Source organism: Chenopodium quinoa, unplaced genomic scaffold (assembly GCF_001683475.1).
Source record: "Chenopodium quinoa cultivar QQ74 unplaced genomic scaffold, ASM168347v1, whole genome shotgun sequence".
NCBI classification, from domain to species: Eukaryota; Viridiplantae; Streptophyta; class Magnoliopsida; order Caryophyllales; family Amaranthaceae; genus Chenopodium; species Chenopodium quinoa.
Window position 1 is genome coordinate 171,320 of NW_018742205.1, and position 21,932 is coordinate 193,251.

A 21,932-nucleotide genomic window follows, 5' to 3' on the forward strand; every position below is an offset into this window, starting at 1 on the left:
TTAACCATTAAAGTCAAATAAGCGCCCATGTGTCTCCATTGACGTTATTAAAACCCCAGCAAAATCCTAAAATACCCCTTTTTTTCTTCCTCTTTCTCTCTCCTCACTCCTCTGAATTCTCATAGCAGCTGTAGTAGAGTGACAAAAATGGCGTCGGATCTAAAAAACTCAGATGATCCGATGAATCACCGGAAGTCTCCTAGGTTGTCTGTTGAAGGAGGAGGAAAGAGAGATGCTAAATTGACTGATTGTCATGGTTCCGGTGACAAACAGACCAATAAGATTAAGAAGAAAAAGGGTAATTCTGCCTGTGTTTCTTTCTTGATCGGTGACCCAATTCCCGATGAAGAAGCTCGCCGCCGGTGGCCGTATAGGTATATGAATAAGGTACATTGTCTTAATTTTACATTTTTTCTTTGTAATTTTAGTTTTTTTTAATTAATTATTAGTTTAATTAATTGGGATTATTCTTGCATAGTTTTTCAAATGCATGCAGTAATTTAAAAAGAAATCCAATTTTCTTTGAAGATGGGATTAATTTTATTTGTTAGATGTTTTCTTTTTTCTACTGTAAAAAGTAATTTTTTTTTTTAATACTGTATAATATTATGATAATAATAATGAGGGTGAAATGGAGGGAATAATATTCTCAATTTTTTGCTGCTTAATTGTTTATTATATCTGAAAATTTTGTTGATTTTGCACATTTTGGAACAAAAAAAGTGTTTGATTTGTTGGGTAATTTTATTTATTTTATTAATTTAAATTTAAGACCTGTGATTCTGGGGTTATAATGATTGATGATCTAGTTGTGATGCTGTATTTTTGCAGCGCCAAAGAAATAATCGAGGGAACTCGAAATCAGTGTAAGTGATCAATCATTCTTATTATTGGTGGTGGTAATTATTATTATTCAGTCTATGTTTATTCCATTGGTATGTTTTCCCCACTATTTTTGTAGTGATGATGACGATGAAGATGAGTTGATTTTGGATGTGAAATGTCATTATTCACAAGCTGACGTTGCGAATTGTATTTTCGAAATTGGAGATTGTACATATGTAAAAGTAAGCCTCCATTCTTTTCCTTTGGTTCTTTTCGGCACCTGTTACTTTATCGTGTCTTGATACAATTACTATGTCTGGGATTCTTAGAAGAAGCTTCTTACAATCGTCACTTGTATTACTTTGTTATTAACCTTTTATGATGTGCGTTTATGCATGTGTATTGAGGTGGGGGTTGAGTGTGGATAATGAGTTAATGACCTTGGATTATTGACTACTAAGCCAAGCAAAATGCTAATATACTCCTGTCTGATAGCAGCCTCTTTTAAACACATGATTGGTAGCTTACCAATATCTACTTTATTGGTATAATTCTTGAGAAGAATTCTCTAGCTATAATAATAGAAATCTGATAGTACTCTTGTCAAATGGAAGGGGAAAATGAAAGAAAACACGAGAATGGAAGTTGCTCCTGCTATGAAATGTGATGATTTGTAATGTTAGGGTATCTGGTCTGCTTGTAGGATTGAGAACGAGGAAGTGCAAGTATGCTAACCTTGAGGCTTAGCCAAGGAAATCCCCTCCACGTTGAAGTCAGTGTGGGATGCCTTAGTTGAGTGAGCATGTGGAGGGGTATTTAGTGACACTTTGTATGATCTTGGGATACCTGGGCTGGGCTGGAATTAGTCTTTGGAGGGTGCCAACAAGACAAGCTGCTACCATGGGTGCTTGTAGAGTTGTAGGCTACGTTCATGGTTGCAGGGAGGTTAGGTTTTTTGTTGTCTTAACCATACTGGCATTTATGATAAGCCATAAAGCCCCCACGTCTAACTAGCCTCCCAGAGTGGCTACTTTGATCTCTGTAAATCCTGCTATTATTTTGGCAGGTTGGTGGGCTTCGTACTTGTGGATCACAATGTGATTCATTCCTCTATTATGTGAAATGGGAATCTTCTGAGAGAGGCTTGTTTCATTTTTGAAAATTTGGTGCTTGGACCCACGTGGGTACTTCAGTGCTCTGAAGAAGCTAAGGATGTTGATCTTTGTGTGCACTTCAGAGCTTCCGAATCCAGTTTCAAAGATCTAGGAGGGTGGGACATAGCTAGAATGTATAAACTCTCAGTGTGGTTTTGAGTTGGTTATAAGAGGCCTATAATGGAATTATGGACCAAAGGATGGACATTCTATGGTGTCTTATGGTCTCATGACTCTCAACTCCTTGAACTAATTTCAAGACCATGCATATCTTATATTCAGTGTTAAACACTTTAGTCCTTTTAATTTTTTTTTTTTTTTTATCCATTTCCTATTTATTCTTTCCTCACAAACTATCTATGTTTTGTAGGGTGAAAAACGGAAGAAAAATTTTATTGGCAAGATTGTAGAATTCTTCAAAACCATGGATGATGAAGATTATTTTCGAGTAAAATGGTTTTATAGGGCTGAAGATACGGTAAAGATATAAACCTCTTAGGGATTTAGTTTTTCTGTTGCATATTAACTCCGTTCATGCTTCATTCTTTTCCCTGCCTTGCAGGTAGGTAATAAAAAATACACATAAGAAAAATTTACTGAGTGTTGATTCTGAAGGATAAATCATAAATGGTCAATTAGTAGCACTCATTTGCTTACAGAAATCTCACTCAATACAAAGGCCTTGACCTTTTGAAAAGTTCTTCTTTTTAAACAACTTGGGAAATAAGTTGGCTATTTTCTTTTGTCGTCGTGACTGGGAACTTTAAAGATTTAAGAATTGCAACCTTTGTGTGATTGCTTTTGCTCCTTTTCAGGTTATAGATGATGAGGCAAAGCCTCATTATGAAAAGCGGTTGTTCCTTTCGGATCTTATGAATGACAACCCATTAGATTGCATTGTTTCAAAAGTCAAGGTTATACAAGTACCACCAAGTGTATGTTCTCTAGCCATGTCTTTTATCGTAAATGATGCATGCTATCCTGGAGGTTGTGTCTTCATTCTGAATTTCAACTTTTAATTGATTGCAGTTACAACAGTAGTTTCTTGCTGATATCATGATACTCATGCTTTTGTGTTGGCTATATTTTGATTATGTTACTTTTAATTTTGAAGTTTTTTGTTGCCTTTTACCTGGCAGGTGGACTTGAAAACAAAATCCCTTTCTGCCTTTGACTTCTATTATGACATGAAATACTGTGTGGACTATACCACTTTTTCTACAGTTGTTGATGGTAAGATCTCCTTCTTTGAGTTGCATCTACTGCTGTTAGTGTGTTAAGACTCATCACAGTGATAAGCGTTAACATCACCAGATAAATTACATAAGTGATAAAAACTGAATTATTGCCTTCTTTATCTTGAATACTGTGAGGGGAGTGATGCTACAGCCAAAGAACTATAATTGAATTGGTTGTATCTGGGTGTCTTGATTGAAGCCTCTTTGGTTGGTTACAGAGGAACCTGGCCTTTCATCATGTGATAACATGAAGAAGATCCAAGCAAATGGACTCAAGCCTAATTTCTGGAACTTTTCTGCCCATAAGCCAAATAAGTCTGACATGGCATTGTTAGACTTGTACTCTGGTTGTGGAGGAATGTCAATGGGACTATGCCTAGGGGCTAAACTTGCTGGAATTAATCTTAAAACGGTAAATTGTAGACCTTGTGATCTTTTTTTGGGTTTCTAAGTGTTATGATTTCTTTCGTATTATTGAACTTAATTCATTTTCTTATTCTAGAGATGGGCTCTTGACATCAATACATCAGCCTGTGAAAGCTTGAGGTTAAATCATCCCCAAGTACAAGTCAGTAAGCCCAGCCTTTACGCTGTCAAGCTATGCTCTAATTTCATTGGTTGTTTACCTGTTTGAGAAGGACGTGTGTTCTTATATTATGCCATTACAGATAAGAAATGAGCCAGCTGAGGAATTTCTTGGCTTGCTGAAAGAGTGGGATAAACTTTGTAAAAGTTATGTTGGTAACTCTAGAAACAAGAGTATGTCCTCTCCTAGAGTTCAAAGCCAGTTGCAGTCTCAGAAAAGTGATAATTCGAGGAGCGAAACTAAAACATCATCTAATGAGTATGAGGTTGCTTGCCTTACTGATATCTGCTATGGTGATCCCAACGAAAGTGGCAAGCCTGGACTTCATTTTGAGGTTGGTTTGATTTGTCAAAATCCATGAGCCTGCTAGCCTTATTGATATCCTCCTTACTGTTGCTGCTGCTGGTTTTCTTTTTTTCCTTGGGAAGGGGAGGAAGTGGCTAAATAATATCTGACTTTGCTAATTACCCTGGTGTACTTAGGTGCGTTGGGCTGGTTATGGCCCGAGTGAGAACACATGGGAGCCAATTGAGGGACTAAGGTATGCAAGTTTCATTTTGTCAATTATTTTACTTAGCTGATCTTTGATTTTTACTTATTGATACATGCAAATGTGCAATTTCTAGTAATTGCCAGGAGCGGATACAAGAATTTGTTCAGAAAGGTCATAAACTTGGGATTTTGCCTCGGCCGGTATAGTATTTAGGGTTATGCCATCCTTTTCATCATTTGATTTAGATCTTAATTAATCAAGTTGCTAAATTTCAAAGGGGTTACTTCCTTATCTTGCATTTGGATGTGCAGGGAGATGTCGATATAATTTGTGGAGGTCCTCCATGCCAAGGAATTAGTGGGTATAACCGTCACAGAAATGTTGATAACCCTTTAGATGATGATAGAAATCGCCAAATTGTGGTGTTTATGGATATTGTAGAGTTTCTCAAGCCAACATACATATTGATGGAAAATGTGGCTGACATTCTGAGGCTTGCCAATGGTCAGCTTGGAAAATATGCAATTAGCAGATTGGTTCAGTTGAAGTATCAAGCAAGTCTAGGAATTATGGCTGCTGGTTGCTATGGCCTTCCGCAATTCCGCCTACGTGTTTTCCTATGGGGAGCTCATCCGAATGAGGTTAGCCACTTAATGTTTGCCGAATGGGAAAAGAAATTCAGGCAAAACAATGAAACATGACCAGTACAACAGTAATACATGATTATAATAATTTTTTTTTATTTTGAAAAGGTAAGAAAAAGAAGCATTAGTCATGTGGCAATGTATACGTATATAACGTGATAAATGATTGATGGTGCATGTTTGTTAATTACTAGAATTAGCTTGGATCACAGGTTTGAATTTTCTTTCTAGCATATCTAAGAAAATATGCCTACTTGGACTGTCAGTTAGATGATTCAGTTGGATTATATAGGGTTCTTCAGAAGCATAGGTGGGGTTTCTATTCATCAGTAAAGTTCCAACATTAGTTATCAATGCTGAAGAAAAACACAGAAATTATCTGTAAAATTGCAGAAACAAGATTATGAATTTATGACATAATTGTTCATGTGCTGTACAGAGGTTACCGCAATTTCCTCTTCCTACACATGATGTGGTGGTGAGATATGGCGCGCCATGTAAATTTGAGGTATTTATCCTTTTTGTGTATTTCAATAATATTATTTCTAGCTGTTTTTTTATAGTGTTGTATCCCTATTTACTATGATATTTAATGTGAAGCGCAATGTTGTTGCATATGATGAAGATCAATCTCCTAACCTTGAGAAAGCTCTTAAACTGGGAGATGCTATTTCTGATCTTCCGCCGGTAATACCTTTACCTGTCCTTGTTCATTTGTTCCTCTTGAACTCTTGTTCACTAAAATTTTCCTTTCAAGGTGACAAACAATGAAGTTCGAGTAGAGATGTCATATCGAAAACCTCCAGAAACTCAGTTTCAAAAGTATATTAGATCAAGTGAATGTGGTAAGTATTCCACATTGTTCTCCATTTGCGCCACCCGGACTTAATCTTGTGATTCATATATAGGTCAATAGCCCCATTTTTTTGTTAAAAAATTACATTCTCGTTTGAATCCTACCTAGTATTAAATTGGCATTCTATGTGGTTGAATTTGCTCTTAGTATAAACCCTTGAGATTCTAGCTTTTGCTTTCATTAATCATTACTATATTTTAGCATTAACCTTAGCTATAGTCTCGTTCTCCAATACAGATTCTTCTGCAACAGCGTACACCAGGGATTAGCCCAGAACTGATCCGCGAATCCGGATTAGCCCAAAGGGTGAACCGAGTGGAACAACAAAAAAAAAAAAAAAGCAGCGTACACCAGGGTATCTCATCTTGGATAGACCCTGTTACTTCATCCAATGTTGTGAATTGAAAAAGACTTAAAGCGGACCCCTGTTACTGTCCTATCATGATAGGGAAATCCTCCATTACTCCCCCACAAGTCCGCACATTTGGATTCATGTCTCTATACATTGTGAATTCATACGAAGTACTCCTTCCGTCCCTATTTTATTGCCCATTGCCAAAATTTGGGTCAAACTTTAAAAACTTTGACCATAAATTCCAGTTATTCTACAAGAAGTAATATAGTCATGTGGGATCTTGTTTGATTCGTCATATTTTATATTTTATTAATATCAACTTTTTATAATTTTTACGTGTATGAAAATTGAGATATAATTATTTTTTAACACGTGTCTTTGAGACCATGAAAAGTCAAATGGGGCAAAGATATAGGGACAGAGGGAGTATATATAAACGTGGAATTTCCTCTATCACTTCCCACCAAATCTTCTCTCTTGGCACCTTGGAACTTTTAAGCCTTTTACATGTGAAAGAAAATCATGTGCAGGTCCTTCTTCCTATCCATATTATATTCCCAATTTTTTCCTCAGCAGACATGTGACTTCCATGATATATTGACAATATCGTCCCAGCGTAAAACCAAATAGTTTCTCTAAATTGCTTGTACATTTCCTCAATATATGCATTATCACTCTCTTCCAGTAGTTTATCTCCCAATAATCTATCTCCTTTTATAATTTTCCAAATATTGTTCTATAGATTCATTAACCAATAATGCCAATCAAATATCAACCTTCCTTAGACACCTCAAAGTCTCAACAGGAATGCATATGGATCAGATGAACTCGTGAATAAAGGATTTTTTGGAAAGCCGTGTTTATTAATATCCTGTTGTTTAGTATTTGTCTATCCCATTCTGGGATAGGTCATCTGGGTAGGAGTGCATCTTATCTCTGTCTTGTATCATTTAACTGCTGCAGATATGCTCAGTACTCCTGGTGCCACAGCACGGAAAAAACCTGTGCTTTATGATCACCGGCCACTTGTATTAACCGAAGATGATTACTTGCGAGTTTCTAAAATCCCTCTGAAAAAGGTTGAATTCAAGTTTTAAACTTCATATAATTTCTTCCGTTAACACGTCATAGTTTCTTTCATAAGTTTTTGGAGTAAAACATTTTGCAGGGAGCAAACTTTCGAGACCTACCAGGTTTAATTATTGGAAGAGACAATGTTGTTCGCAGAGATCCGGAATCAGATATAAGATTACCATCTGGGAAACAACTGGTAAATCTACTATACATTTCTTTGCCTTACCCAACTCCTCTTTTCTCTACATAATGATTTCCAAAAGTTAATTATGAATATGTGGAAGTGGAATCTGGCTCCATCTCAATTGCTACCAACTTAAGTTTTTAATGTCCTACATTTGGCTTCTTCATAGGGCATCCTGTATTCTTACTTGCACTCTTTTGACATTGAACAGGTTCCTGATTATGCAATAAACTTTTGTAGTGGGAAATCATTGAGGTATTTGGATATATCATTTATGAATCTGATACTTGATTACTATTAATAATTGTCCTTCAAAATGTACTTGTAAAATTCCTTCTGGTTTGCATGACAACCCTGTAAAGACCATTTGGTCGACTTTGGTGGGACGAGACAGTTCCCACAGTATTGACAAAACCTGATCTTCACAGCCAGGTAGCCCTTGAAATTTTATTCTTCTGTAGATTATAATGTGGCCCAAATTTTTGATCGGTGTTGGAGAATTATGAAATCTAAATGTGTCAATTTGTAGATCATTTTGCATCCAGATCAAGACAGAGTTCTCACTATTCGTGAGTGTGCAAGATTACAGGGTTTCCCAGACTTTTTCAGATTTTATGGGACTGTGAAGGATAGGTTGTTCCATCTTTGTTCTTCATCAGATTTTGTTTTATAGGTGCAATCTGCAGCTTCCTTGAATTAATTAATATTTGTATGTTGATTTTTGGTAGATACTGTCAAGTTGGAAATGCTGTATCAGTTTCAGTTGCCAAAGCTCTAGGGTATAGTTTGGGCATGGCAGCGCAAAAGCTGACTGGGAACGGTCCTCTCATGACTCTCCCACCCAAGTTTGCTCACATCACAGTAGCTGAACATTTGAAGTCGTCAATCAAAGAAGTGACCGAAAGTAATTTCCATTTCAATATCTGACATTGCTAATGTACTGTAGAATTATGAACTGTACGATTGAAGTGATTATTTTCCGATTCAACTTTGTAATCTGCTGTAATTTTCTTTCTTGACCCTTCTGTGTAGTTCTGAAGTTTCTTCAGTGGTAACACACAAGAGTCAGGGAACCTGTGATAAGTAGATTGACAATTTGTACATTGTCTTACAAATTTGGCAGTTTACTAATAATAATGTGCTCTATTTTCTTGGTGCTTAATTTTTTCCTCTATTGTTTTGGTACAATCAGTATTCCATTATTTTAGGGTAAAAAGGACCCAATTGCATAAGCACCTCTCACAAAGTCACAAGTCTTTCAGTCCAATCGCATATATAACCCTTGAAAGGGGGGAGGTAAGGCAATCGCAATCCTCACTCCCAAGCACAAGTAGATGGTGAGAATTGAAACAATGACCTCAAAGTCACAAGGTGAGCTCTTCGCCAAGCTTGCTTGGTTTAGTATACCAACAATATGCGTAGTAAATTTTAACATACAAAAGTTGCCCTTAAGCAGCAGAATACTAAATTCTCAAAGTAATTGGAACAAGGTATAATTAACTTGGTTAGTTACCAAGAATGGTAATCCAGCAGAAGTTAATGAGTACCTTTTCTCAGTTACATTACCTACAAAGTTATTAGTGCATAGTAAACGAAAACAAAAAGGAAATATGTTTAATAATATGTTACACATATTAAACATATTTAAACAACGCAGGCAGATAATGTATTCTTCCAGACTTCCAGCCCATTGCTTCCATATACATTGTCATCAGTACAGTTAGGTGTATGAGTGTATCGACCTCAAGTAGGCAGTTCCCGAAGTATATGAGGGACCTGAGACCATGAAAATAGATTCCTCTAATTCATGCTTGGAATATGCTTATAAATCCAGAATGAGATGCCACAGTATTCTAGTCTTCTGTGACATCAAATAGGAGCCTGTACCAACAAAGTGATGTAAGCAGACAAAATGTGCATCATATCATGCAATAAAATAAATTCTGTTATGAAACCACCATTTATATGCTTAAAGATATCTAAAAAAAAAACCAAAGCAATAATGTTCAAGATATGTCATTGAACCATTTCGAATATTATGATCCTCAGGAAGCTTGATATGTGAAGGCACATATCATTACACATCAATATTGGATCGCACACAGAAGGCTCATATAGATTTAACTTGATCACTTTTAGTAAACCATGTAGCTTACAGGCAATGGCATACGGATTGCAAGGGCTTCTAGATGTGCACACAAATATACTAACAGTGATTGCCCTTAAAATGAAATTCAGCTTACCAGCTCCAGCTGCCACCATTTTGGGAGAAGAAGTCATTATCCAGTGACACAGCAAGAGCCAACACCACTGCTCTCGCTGAAAGGGTTAGTGGACGTGCAATTTCTAAATCCTCAACCTGCGGAGAAGGTATAGCAGTATAGGATACAGAAAATTTTAGCGAGAAAGACCCAAACTCTGGCACAATTGTACATAAGTTGCTCTTTCTTCAGTACAGCATATTACCTCTTCTGCAAGGCCGGTTTTCAATGCAGGATCAGAACTCTCAAATCTAATGACATATTGTCCAGCATCTGTGAGCAGCTAATACATTGGAGTGAAAACAAGTAACTCCTCTCACTAGTTAGAGCAATAACATCCATCATTAAACGAACAAATCAAAACATACAGAATGTAGCCAATTATTTGAGATTGAGTGAGCATCAGAAATAGAACAAACCTCCAAACTGTAACCTACTAACCTCTCCAATTACGATTTATCTCAGCGAGCACATTACCATCAACATCTTTCATTGTATATGTCCAATTCCAAAAACCAGGATTTTCAACCACAGCAAACTGCTTGTTCCTACATAATTAAGGCCTGGTATAAGGGCTACGTACTAAACTATCAAGGCAATGTAAGTGTACAGGGAAGGAAAGATTACCCCAAATATAGATCATAGATTCTCCTCCACGGATGCCATCGTTGGTGTACAACACCAATCTCCTGTTCACAAACATTAGTGTAGTCATAGCAATGTAATTGCCCCAGAGAGCTAAAGATGAAGGTGCTTAAAAAAAAACAATCTGGCCTACCTTTCCGTTAACCTCAGCATATATTGAGCTCGTAATCCACCAAAAGGGCCTACGAATCTAGATTATACGTTGAACAAGTCCACAAGGTTAACAAATTTACTTGCAAAAATGACAATACTAACCACTCTAGACGAAAGATAGAATTATACCCTGAATAGCTCAGTGCCTAATACATCAGTTATGTATGCAATGAAGGAACGTCTCAGACGAAGAAACTGCAAAAATTTTAAAACAGCAATCCATTAAACATATCCTGCTGCCAAAATATCAAAACATATTCATTCAGCACAATTTCCATGTACAATACGGAAGATTTGTATCAGTTAGTTGGATGAACATCAGTTGTCTCCTACTCTCCTATGAAGATAATACGGGAAAGAATGCAAAACTAAACAAGATGCAAGATTGATTTGAATGCCAATTATCCTAAATGGCAGCAAGAACTTTTGTTACTTACTGAAAATGCTTCCTTATCTTCGCTGTAAGCAAAAGAATACCTCACAGACCAAAACACGATAAATAAATGTAACATATGATGGATTTGTTACCTGTCTCAAAAGAATACCACTCTCTTCGCGGATGAAGCCTACAGGCTAGATAAAACACACAGAATAACCCGAGTCAGAGTTCTACAATGACTTTATTTTCCTTCAAAAACTGACATTAAAATGCAACAGAACTTCAAGCAAATGCCACATGCACTTACAGACTGAGGGTAGCATACATCCACTATTGCATACCATGGATATTCAATAACCGTTCATTATAAAACTAAAAGAAATATAACATAGCAAATCTCTAACACAAATATCAAATCAAACTCCGTAACTTTAACCAAATCAAATCATCACTATGTGTACGCTAAACAAATTAAAACTATTTTATTTGATATGGGATTGAACATTGTGGAGTCAACATTGTTTGTGGTAGTTTAGAATTCGACATAATCACTTTGGGCTTTGTTTCTTGCCAAGTAAAATGTTCTAACTTCACATTAATTTTATCTTGTTTATGCTCATATACAAAGCAATAAATGAACAAGACAACAAATTACCTGCTCAAACCCAAACACAACGTCTGCCCATTCTATATCTCGGGTAATTAATAAAGTTGCTCTAGCAAGAAGAGGGGAAACTTGAACCTGCAAAAATCACATACGCATTATAGATTGTTAACACATAAAAAAGCCAGGTATTTAAATGTAAATGCCCCAATTCAAAAAAGCAAGTTCAAAGACAACACATAGTCTATCCAAAAATGGGAGTACAATACTCCCTCCGTCCCATAAGCCCATACACTATAGGTTATCACAAATAAAACCTTTCAAGTACAAATAAACAACTTATGGCCCTATTCAGTTCACCTTAAAAAAATAATATTCTATAAAAATAATTTCAGTTCAGTAAAAATAAGTTCAATTCAATAAAAATAATTTCAGTTCAGTAAAAATCAGTAACTCTAAAGAATCTAACTTTCAGTTCAGTATAATAGAGAATCATTAAAAATAATTTCAGTTCAGCAAAATTAATTTCAGTTTAATAAAAATAATCTAACTTTAGCAAAAATAATTTCAGTTCAGTAAAATTAATTTTACTTCAGCAAAAATAAGGTGAAGTGAATGGGGCCTAAGTATCTTGTTCAAAAGAGAGACAAGTGCATGAGATATGATAATAAAATCAGAGACTACCAATTAACTACCAAGCACAACCTAAATTACTTCACATAGTTATTTAATCCATGATTTTTGCCCATTTGAAGGATATATGATTTATAACTGGGTTTGCAAATGGAGGGATGAATATGAAACAATGATTTATGAATGCTCTCAAGCTCTGATCCGGGAACAGCTTAACTGAAACGCTACAAAGTCCGAACCTTTATAGATGAAGATAAACCCTCTAAAGACATGGCCACCAAACAAAACAAGGCAAACAAAGCTTTGACCAATAAGAAAATTCTGCCCAATTTCTAATTTTACACACAGAAAGTATCATGATACAATAACACAGTTCAACTCTAGCAAATGATGACACAATTTACCATTCTTCAAAATCGAAACGAGGTAATGTTTTATATATAGCAAAGTAAACATAAGCCATATTATATAAATGCAAGATGCAACAACTCATAATAAGCACCAAAGAACACACCAACTCAACAACTAACCCCATCAAAAAGAGACCGAAAATATTTATACATCCTCAGGAGAAGTAGGTGGTAGGTGCCAAATATCCTGTAGTGGATTGACTAACTAAGGGCTGCTCAAGTACATGAGTTCTTGAACCATGATATTTCCTAGAATAAGCCATATTCTTTCTTTCCAATTCCTTGTCTAAAACCCAAAGCCGAGCAAGGAAATCCCGGTCCAAATCCGGACCCTTCCGGGCGCTATGCTTACCGACGAGATTCGAGCATTGCTAAAGGATGTTTGGGCATTTGGGTTTTTTATCAAAATCATATAATTGAAATAACCCAAGAATTGAAGTTTTAGGACCCTTTACAATGCCGGTTGTGCTAATACCCTTTTACACATAATTGCTTGAGATATTACTCTTAACAATTTGCTTCAAATGCTTACTCGAACTCATTTTACAAATAGTTTCCTGCAATTGTAAACAACAAAAACTTAAGTTGAAGAGCTGTAAATCAAAATTTGAAGCCAATTTTAAACACCCATTATCAGTCATCACATATATAGATGAATAACATGATTTTCCAAGCTTTCTAAGTTTGATTGTCTCAAATCACTCCGTAACTTATTGAGCAATTATTTGGAAAAAAGAGAGTTTTAATGTAAAAACATTGCTGGAAGTTACATGAATGAATGAAGAGAGAAAAAGAAAGAACCTTTAAACAATACAGAACATGCAAATGACAAAAAAAAAAAAAAAAAAAAAAAAAAAAAAAAAAAAAAAAAAACTTGGAGAGCAAGTCTTGTTTTATTGTATCGTGACTTATAATTGTATAACTTTATATATTGTATTAACAATGATGGAAATTATTTCTGAAGTCGCTTATAATTTAATTGTACATAAGGAAATATTGGTATTTTTATCAAAAATAAAACTCTAATCTAACTTTTTTATCTTACAAAACTATCTAAATTTATTCAACTTTTTTACCTTAATAAAAAATCCAACTTTTTATTATAAAAGTATCGGTGTCTCGTATCCTGACTAATCGTTCAACTTTATATAAATTAGATTAGATGATATAATATTATTAGATTAGATTAGATTAATAGATGCGAATTTTTAATTAGTTCTTGCTAAGTATGCTACCTCTTTAGCAAGACAGAGTTCTCAATATTCATGAGGGTGCAAGATTACAGGGTTTCCCAAATTTTTACAGATTTTTATGGGAGTGTGAAGGATAGGTTGGTCCATCTTTATTCTTCATAAGGTTTTGTTTTATAAGTGCAATCTGCAGCTTCCTTGAATGAATTGATACCTAGCATTTTGTGCACGCGATGTGTGCTTGTATAAAACAATAATAATTCCATTATTAATAGGAAAATAAATTTTTATTAATCCCAACTTAATTCGATTTTCTTTGAATAATCTCAACTTTCGATTATTCTAGAATAATCCCAACTTTAGAGTGTGTTTCCTTCTAACAATATGCATGGTGAATTAAAACATACAAAATGCTCACCCAAATACAGAAAGTTCAAAGTAATAGGAACAAGATATCAGTATCTTAGTTACCAAGAATGGTAATCCAGCAAAAGCTAATGAGTACCTTTTGTGACTTTGTCATAAATTGTGAATTTAGTTCTATTTTGGACAATACATTCCATAATGCATATTCATTATTCTAAGGGAAATTCCACCCTCCCTAAAAAAAATTCCAGAATCCGCCTTTATACACAGTTTATTTGTAAGAACTCACAGCTGTATCATTAATCAGTAGCAACCTTAAACAAAACAGGCAGATAATGTGCTCTTCCAGCCGATTCTTTGATTTCTCGACCACACCAATAAAAAGCCCATTGCTTTCATTTACATTTCCAGTACAGTTAGGTGTATGAGTGTATCGACATTGTGTATGCAGTGTCCGAAGTAGGTGACAGGCCCAAGATCATGAAAATAAATTCCTCTAATTCATTTTTGAATCTGCTTATATTTCCAGCATGAGATGCCACAGTATTCTACTCAGTGACAATAAATGGGACGCCCAAGAACCTGGTAATAATTAATTCTGTTACGTAACCGCCATTAAACTAAAAAAGCAGATCAGCAGGAGGCAGAAGCAAACCAAATATAAACCCAAGTAATAAACCCAAGTGAAGGCATATACTGATATACACACCAATATTGGATCGCACACAAGAGGCTCATATAGATTTTCAAGCAGGAAAATAAATACAAAGTATTAATTATCATCCACAAAGGCCACAAGCTACATGGTTTATCTTGAATGACCAATTTAATATAATAATCCCTTTTAAGACTGCATATGAGCCCGCATGATTAGGCCAATAGCATTGACAAACACGGTTGTTCCTGGAAATGCACCAACCTAGAAAACACGTACACACCATAGGCCACAAAATAGCCTGCATTTTACTCCTTTTCTTCACCCTCTTAAAAGGTGTGCTTGTGTTTCAAGATGGGGAATTCCATGTACAGAAAATAATTTCATCCACAATACCATGAGAAAATCAATAACTCTCCAGTTAAAACTTAAATATGGTGTGACATTTATAAATGCAACTTAAGGTATTAGCTGTAGCCTGTAGGCAATAGCGTAGTACAGATTGCAAGGGCTACCAGAAGTGCACGCAAATAAAAGTAATTGCAAAATAAAAACTCCGCTTACCAGCTGCCACCATGTCGGGAGAAAAAGTCATTATCCAGTGACACAGCAAGAGCCAACGCCACTGTTCTCTCTGAAAGGGTCAGTGGGCGGGCAATTTCTAAATCTTCAACCTACGGAGAAGGCATAGGAAAGAGGGAAAATTAGTGAGCAGGATCTAAACTCTTGCACAATTGTACAGTCTCTATTTCTTTGGCACAACATATTACCGCTTCTGCAGGGCCGGTTTTCAGTGCAGGATCAGAACTTCCAAATCTAATGGCATATTGTCCAGCATCTGTGAATACCTAATACATTGGAGTGGAAAAGATCAATACAACAAAAGCATTGATTGACTATAACAAGTAACCCCTGTAACTAGTTAGAGCAATAGCATACATCTCTAGATGAACGGATCACAAGTTATTTCTATTCAAAAGTCCAGAAGACCAGAACAGTTGAAGATGTCCTGTGCCAATATTAAATTCAGTCGATCACTGAAAAGAAGTGATTTCCTAAGACCTAGTGGCAGGTGCAGTACACATATACACATGCAAGCGAAGACACGGCATCTCACAGATGTATTTTTATACTTTTTATTATTGTCCGCGTGTCAGAGGAAAGGAGGAAGGGGGATAAAGGCCACAAAAAATTAATCAACATTAGGAGCTACATATGCAATTCGTACTAGTTTCTGGACAAATATGACATTGTGGCACAGAGTAGATTTAGTTACTGGCACTATCCCTTTATTTCATGTCAAATTGTAAATTTGAAGCCTGGAATGTCATATTACGCATGCATGACTTCTTATCATTGAAAATTGATGTAATTTTTCTTCCAATTCTTCAGAATTTGAAAAATGTAGAAGCTTGCTTCTTTTACACACTAATTAAATAATCATGTTGAATGGTATTCCTTCTATGTTCAACACAACAACAGAGCTAAGAAATTGATGATGCAGATCGAAGCTTTTTACCAACATAAACAATACATATTGCTAAGAACTAATAAAGTCAGGTCACCTCAATCTTAGCATTTGTTTTAAACTTTTAAACAGTACACCTAGTTAGGAACGGGTACTGGGAATGTAATCAATTTGCAACATTTCTTAACTAATGAGGAAGCATTTAGCACAAAGAGTGCACATGCATTACCCCAGATCAGGAGTACTGAATCATGATCCCACAAATAAAAAGTTGTGCATAAATCATATACATCTGGCTTTGTATTATTTTTACCCAATTCCTCAATTTGACTCCCAATTAGAATATAGCCACTTAGTTGAGATTAAGTGAGCATCGGAAACAGAACAAACCTCCAAACCCAAACCTCTCCAATCACGATCAATCTCCGCGAGCACATTACCATCAGCGTCCTTCATTGTAAATGTCCAATTCCAAAAACCAGGGTTTTCAACCACAGCAAACTGCTTGTTTCTACATAATTAAGGCATGATATACGAGTTAAGGGCTACTTAACTATCAAAACAATGAAAGTAAAAATGTACAGGCAAGGCAAGATTACCCCAAATATAGATCATAGATTCTCCTCCAGAGATGCCATCGTTGGTGTACAACACCAATCTCCTGTTCACAAACATTTATTTCAGAGCTGTCATCTTAATGGAAAATTGTAATTAGCACTAGTTTTCCAATTATATATCATTAGACAGGAAAATAAGAGAAACCCGTATTGAGAAAGGGTCATCCAAATGGAATAGAGTACTTAGAACCATAGCAATAGTTTCGTATGCATAAACTTCTAACATTTTGTAAACTAATTGCCTAAGAGAGTTAAATATCAGGGTACTTTCGAAAAACAAAATGGCATACCTTTCCATTAACCTCAGCATATATTGAGCTCGTAATCCACCAAAATGGCCGACGAATCTATATTTTACATATTGATCAAGTCCACAAAGTTAAAAAATTCGCATGTGAAAATGATTAAAACCACTTTAGACGAAGAGATAGAGTTATACCCTGAATAGCTCAGTGCCTAATGCATCAGTTATGTATGCAACAAAGGGACGTCTCAGACGAAGAAACTGCAAAATTGCAAAACAGCAATCCCTTAAACATTTCCTGCTGTCAAAACTTTGAACATACACAGAATCAATTTTTCACTGTGCTCAATTTCCATGTGCATATGCGCACAGTTAAAATTGCTTGGAATTCTTTCTGATGTTAGAGTGTCGCCAGTGCTTAGTCATTGGATATTTGAAGTCACAAATGCAAGCTCGTCATCTCGAATAAAGGTAGTTATCTTAATAAAATTCAAAAACTAGTGCAATTCTATCAAAAGTAGCTAATTTGAACTGGACTTGTAAACTTTAGACTTGAATTCGAACATCCCTTTAGAGGACAAAAGTCTAAGATTCAATCAAGATACTTTCAAACTTCAATCTGAAGTTTTGAATTATGCTGAATGTACTGTACGAAGTATATTTCAAATCCAATTTCCACTTTCTTGACTGAGAATGAGCCTATTTCAATAAACTTTAGTCCATCAAATACACATCCTTCTGAATCCACCCTTCCAAATATTCGAGGCTCAAATATTTGAACCACTTCTTCTGAGTTCAGAAAAGAAAAAAAAAAAAAAAAAAAAAAAAAAGCACCAATGCAAACCAATAAATTACATCAGACAGCCATAACCTTTTCCTTTGCAGAGATAGATTAAGAAGGGTAAGAAAACAGGTGCCTCTTCTGTATCAATCTGCATATCTCCTGCTGAATGAACACTGGTGGTCTCTCTGAAACACTATTCCACCCTTCGAAATTAATTGTCTTAAGTTTTCATATGATACTCCTTCCATTCTAAAATACACAATACACTAATTGAGATACAATTTATTATATTCCCCATCATACATATCCTAAACTATATATAGTGTTTAACTATGTTATTAAGGATGGTCAAATTTAAGGACACTGCAATGTAGCATATGCTTTTGAAGGAGAGGATGATGTAATGGAAAGCAAGATATTCCGCATCAGGCGTCACTACATCAGTAGCATAGTTTAGGTTTTTTTTTTTTATAAGCACTATTTGTCTCCTACTCTCCTTATCTCCTATGAAGATAATTAGGGAAGAAGCAAAACTAAATGAGATGCAAGATTGATTGAATGCCAATCCTAAATGGCAGGAGGAATATTGATCCTTTCATACCCAAAAAAAAAAAACTTCCTTATTTTCCTGAACACTATCAATCAAACCAACCTCCAAGGGGATTAGAATCATATAGCTTATTAATTGCACAAGTGAAAATTATTGCTTTATAGTGTTGCATGATTCTGAGTCAAATCTGATCATTTGATCAACAACTGTCTCAATAAAAGAGTTCTTATATATATTGAATTTTCCAACAGCAACGAAAAACGGCAGTGGTAAATGAAACACGGAACCAGGTTACTGTATTTAGCCATTAACTATTTTCAAGGCATTTAAAAGGTCCTGTCATGGAAAAAGGTAAGCAAAAGAATCCCTTACAGACCAAAACACAAAAAATAAATGTAACATAATGACTTTCATAATATTTAGATAATGATGAATTTGTTACCTGTCTCAAAAGGACATTACTCTGTTCACGGATGAAGCCTACAGGCTAGATAAAACACACAGAATAACCCGAGTCAGAGTTCTACAGTGACTTTATTTTCCTTCAAAAACTGACATTAAAATGCAACAGAACTTCAAGCAAATGCCACATGCACTTACAGACTGAGGGTAGCATACATCCACTATTGCATACCGATTTTCCTGCAATGGATATTCAATAAGTTTTCATTATAAAACTATAAGAAATATAACATAGCAACAAATTTCAGGTAATGAAGGGTCTGGGAATGATTAATGCCTGAAATCCGCATTTTAAAGATATAAGATTCTGACAAATATTCATAATTAGCATGACTCCATAACAAATTATTGGTGGTGCTTAGCTTGGGGTGGTACCGCACTGGTCAAGTGCTCAAAGTGCAGAGGGGGCATAATTTTTGCAACAGATCATAGCTACAGATATCAAACCAAACTCCATAACTTTAACCAAATCAAATCATCACTATCTGTACGCTAAGCAAACTATATCATTTGATATGGGATTAAACATTGTGGAGTAAGCATTATTTGTGGTACTTTAGAATTCGACCCGGTCACTTTTTGTTTCTTTCCAAGTAAAATGTTCCAACTTCACACTATTTTAATCTTGTTTATGCACATATAGCAATTATTGAACAAGACCACAAATTACCTGCTCAAAGCCAAACACAAGGTTTGCCCATTCTATATGTCGGGTAATTAATAAAGTTGCTCTAGCAAGAAGAGGGGCAACTTGAGCCTGCAAAATTCACAAAAGCATTATAAACATTAAACATATAAAAAACCAGGTATTTAAACGTAAATGCTCCAATTCAAAAAAGCAAGTTCAAACACAACACATAGTCGTGCAATCATGATGCTATCCAAAAGTGGGAGTACAATACTATACAATAAGCTAATACACCATAGGCTATCACAAATAACACCCTCCAAGTACAAATAAACAGCTTACGATATCTTGTTCAAAAGAAAGACAAGTGCATGAGATATAACCATGAAATCAGACAACCATTTAACTACCAGGCACAGCCTAAATGATTTCAAAAAGTTATTATTCCATGATCTTTGGCCATTTATAGGCTATAAGTTTCATAACTGGGTATGCAAATGAAGGGATGAATATGAAACAATGATGTATGAATGATCCCAAGCTCTGATCCAGGAATAGCTTAACTGATACGCTACAAAGTCCAACCCTTCATAGATGCAGATACCTTCTTCATATGACCCTCTATAATCAACAAAACAAGGCAAACCTAGCTTTGACTTGTTAGCCTGGAGATATACAACAATTTGTTCAGCGAGGTAATGAATCCACCATTTTATGTAAATGCAAGATGCAATAGCTCATAATAAGCACAAAAGAACACACCACTCAATAGCTAACCCAATCAAAAGGGGACAGAAAATATTTTTACCTCCTCAGGAGAAGTAGGTGCCAAATATCCGGTAGTAGATTGACTAACCGGGGGCTGCTCGAATACATGTGTTCCTGAACCATGATATTTCCTATTATTACTTATCCTTTTATAAGCCATTTTCCTTCTCTCCATTGCCTTCCCCAATTCCTTGTCTAATACCCAAAGCCGAGCAAGGAAATCTCGGTTCAAATCTGGCTCCTTCCGGGCACTATGCTTAAACAGACGGGATTCCAGCATTGCTACAGGATGTTCGGATAATTGGGGTTTTCCATCAAAATTAAACCCTCCCCCATTTAATTGAAATAACCCAAGAATTGAACTTTTAGTACCCTTTACAATGCCAGTTGTGCTAATACCCCCATTATTCTTAACAATTTGCTTCAAATTCTTACTCCAACTCATTTTACATAAATTTGACAAATAATTTCCTGCAATTGTAAACAAAATGAACTTAAATTGAAGAGCTGGGATTACAAAATTTGAAGTCAATCTAAAAACCCAATATCAATTATCACATATATACATGATTTCCCAAGCTTCTTTGATTATCAAGAATCCTTCTATCAATTTCTTGAGCAATTATTGGAAATACAAGAGAAATTTTTGATGTATAAACATTATACTCCATAGTAAATGAAAAATTAAAAACGAACCTTTATAAAAAGTAAAGCGTATAACTGATTTTCTCTGTCTCTTGAGGTGATGATCCTTGTAGTGGAACTTGGGTGAGAGATTTCAGAGCAGCGGAAGAAATTAGAAACCTCGAGAACTCATTGCCCAATATGGGCTGTTTTTTTTATTATTAGTAATTAAATTTTAATATGCTTCCAAAAAAAAAAAAAAAAAAAAATTAAATACTCCAAGATGTAATATCGAAGCTACTTTCAAGAGTAGTGGCTAGCCGGCTCATAAACACCTAACCACCTCAAGGTTATAAAGATGAAGGCACGATTACGGGGAAATTCAACTTTTTTTTTCTTTTTTTTACGAGAAAGATAAAATATCATTAATTGAAAGTCATACGACATCTAAAGTAAAAATCCTCTTTAAAGAAACTATGATGATGAAAAACTAGATCTGACGATGAAGCAAAATCCCCGATTGTTCGCTGAATTATGCAGCCTTCCGTGAGGGAGTCCATCTTCTTGACATAATTTTGGGAAGAAAATTCATTACTTGACCATGTCGATCGCATCCTCAATTCCAACGCCAATTGCAAAATTGTACGAATAACAACCCATGAATCCAATCTTTCAGATAAAACCCTAAAAATAAATTTCAATCTTCCATAAGAGAAGAGAAGAAAGACAAACACCAAACTTTCACAAAAGGAGAGAACAAATCCAAAAATTGGGAAGAAAATTCTCATAAAGAGAGAGTAAGGAGGATTACTAATGACTGAAAAACAAAAAACAGAGGAAATAAAGAAAGAAATGGGGCTTACCATCATCAAAGAGATGATGATGGTAGCCCCTAGCGGCTGCCAAAGATTTTAGGGTTCTTTTTTAAGAGGGAGAGAGGAAGAGGCGAGTGAAAGTTTTTAGGTAGGCTTTTTTTATTACCTTAATCAACCACTTTTTTTTATGAAAATGAACCATATAGACACACGGTTGTTGATTTGTTTACAAATATGTTATGCTGACTACATGAAATTGTTAATTTA

The 21,932-nt window shown here is 35.4% G+C and overlaps 3 protein-coding genes across 4 annotated transcripts; 1 reads left to right on the plus strand and 2 right to left on the minus strand.

The window, feature by feature from the left end:
* Positions 1-8,571, plus strand: LOC110726859 (DNA (cytosine-5)-methyltransferase CMT2-like). Of its 2 annotated transcripts, none has more exons than XM_021906380.1 (21): positions 1-387; positions 832-866; positions 962-1,067; positions 2,350-2,457; positions 2,795-2,914; positions 3,119-3,212; positions 3,436-3,629; positions 3,720-3,785; positions 3,886-4,137; positions 4,286-4,344; positions 4,430-4,496; positions 4,608-4,937; positions 5,380-5,448; positions 5,541-5,627; positions 5,698-5,785; positions 7,115-7,230; positions 7,320-7,421; positions 7,621-7,664; positions 7,772-7,841; positions 7,939-8,045; positions 8,138-8,571. In XM_021906380.1, exons 1-21 carry the CDS (start codon positions 148-150, stop codon positions 8,334-8,336), a joined length of 2,553 nt encoding a protein of 850 aa, XP_021762072.1. In that variant the 5' UTR covers positions 1-147; the 3' UTR covers positions 8,337-8,571. The 2 variants fall into 2 exon arrangements, with proteins under 2 accessions (XP_021762072.1, XP_021762079.1); XM_021906387.1 differs by having other exon boundaries at positions 2-387; positions 7,939-8,042.
* Positions 8,572-8,877: 306 nt separating this feature from the next.
* Positions 8,878-12,757, minus strand: LOC110725983 (phospholipid scramblase family protein C343.06c-like). The gene is made up of 9 exons (XM_021905461.1): positions 12,719-12,757; positions 11,503-11,589; positions 10,997-11,041; positions 10,598-10,663; positions 10,449-10,505; positions 10,298-10,359; positions 9,876-10,218; positions 9,653-9,768; positions 8,878-9,290 (listed from the first exon to the last, which is right to left on the minus strand). Exons 1-7 carry the CDS (start codon positions 12,755-12,757, stop codon positions 10,107-10,109), a joined length of 468 nt encoding a protein of 155 aa, XP_021761153.1. The 3' UTR covers positions 8,878-9,290; positions 9,653-9,768; positions 9,876-10,106.
* A 1,407-nt stretch (positions 12,758-14,164) lies between these two features.
* Positions 14,165-21,116, minus strand: LOC110726874 (altered inheritance rate of mitochondria protein 25-like). Its single transcript, XM_021906396.1, has 12 exons — positions 20,923-21,116; positions 20,267-20,697; positions 19,501-19,587; positions 18,969-19,010; positions 18,811-18,855; positions 17,230-17,295; positions 17,081-17,137; positions 16,773-16,834; positions 16,564-16,684; positions 15,476-15,553; positions 15,270-15,379; positions 14,165-14,632 (listed from the first exon to the last, which is right to left on the minus strand). The coding sequence occupies exons 2-12, from the start codon at positions 20,669-20,671 to the stop codon at positions 14,599-14,601; spliced, it is 1,107 nt and encodes a 368-aa protein (XP_021762088.1). The 5' UTR covers positions 20,672-20,697; positions 20,923-21,116; the 3' UTR covers positions 14,165-14,598.
* Positions 21,117-21,932: the final 816 nt, after the last annotated feature.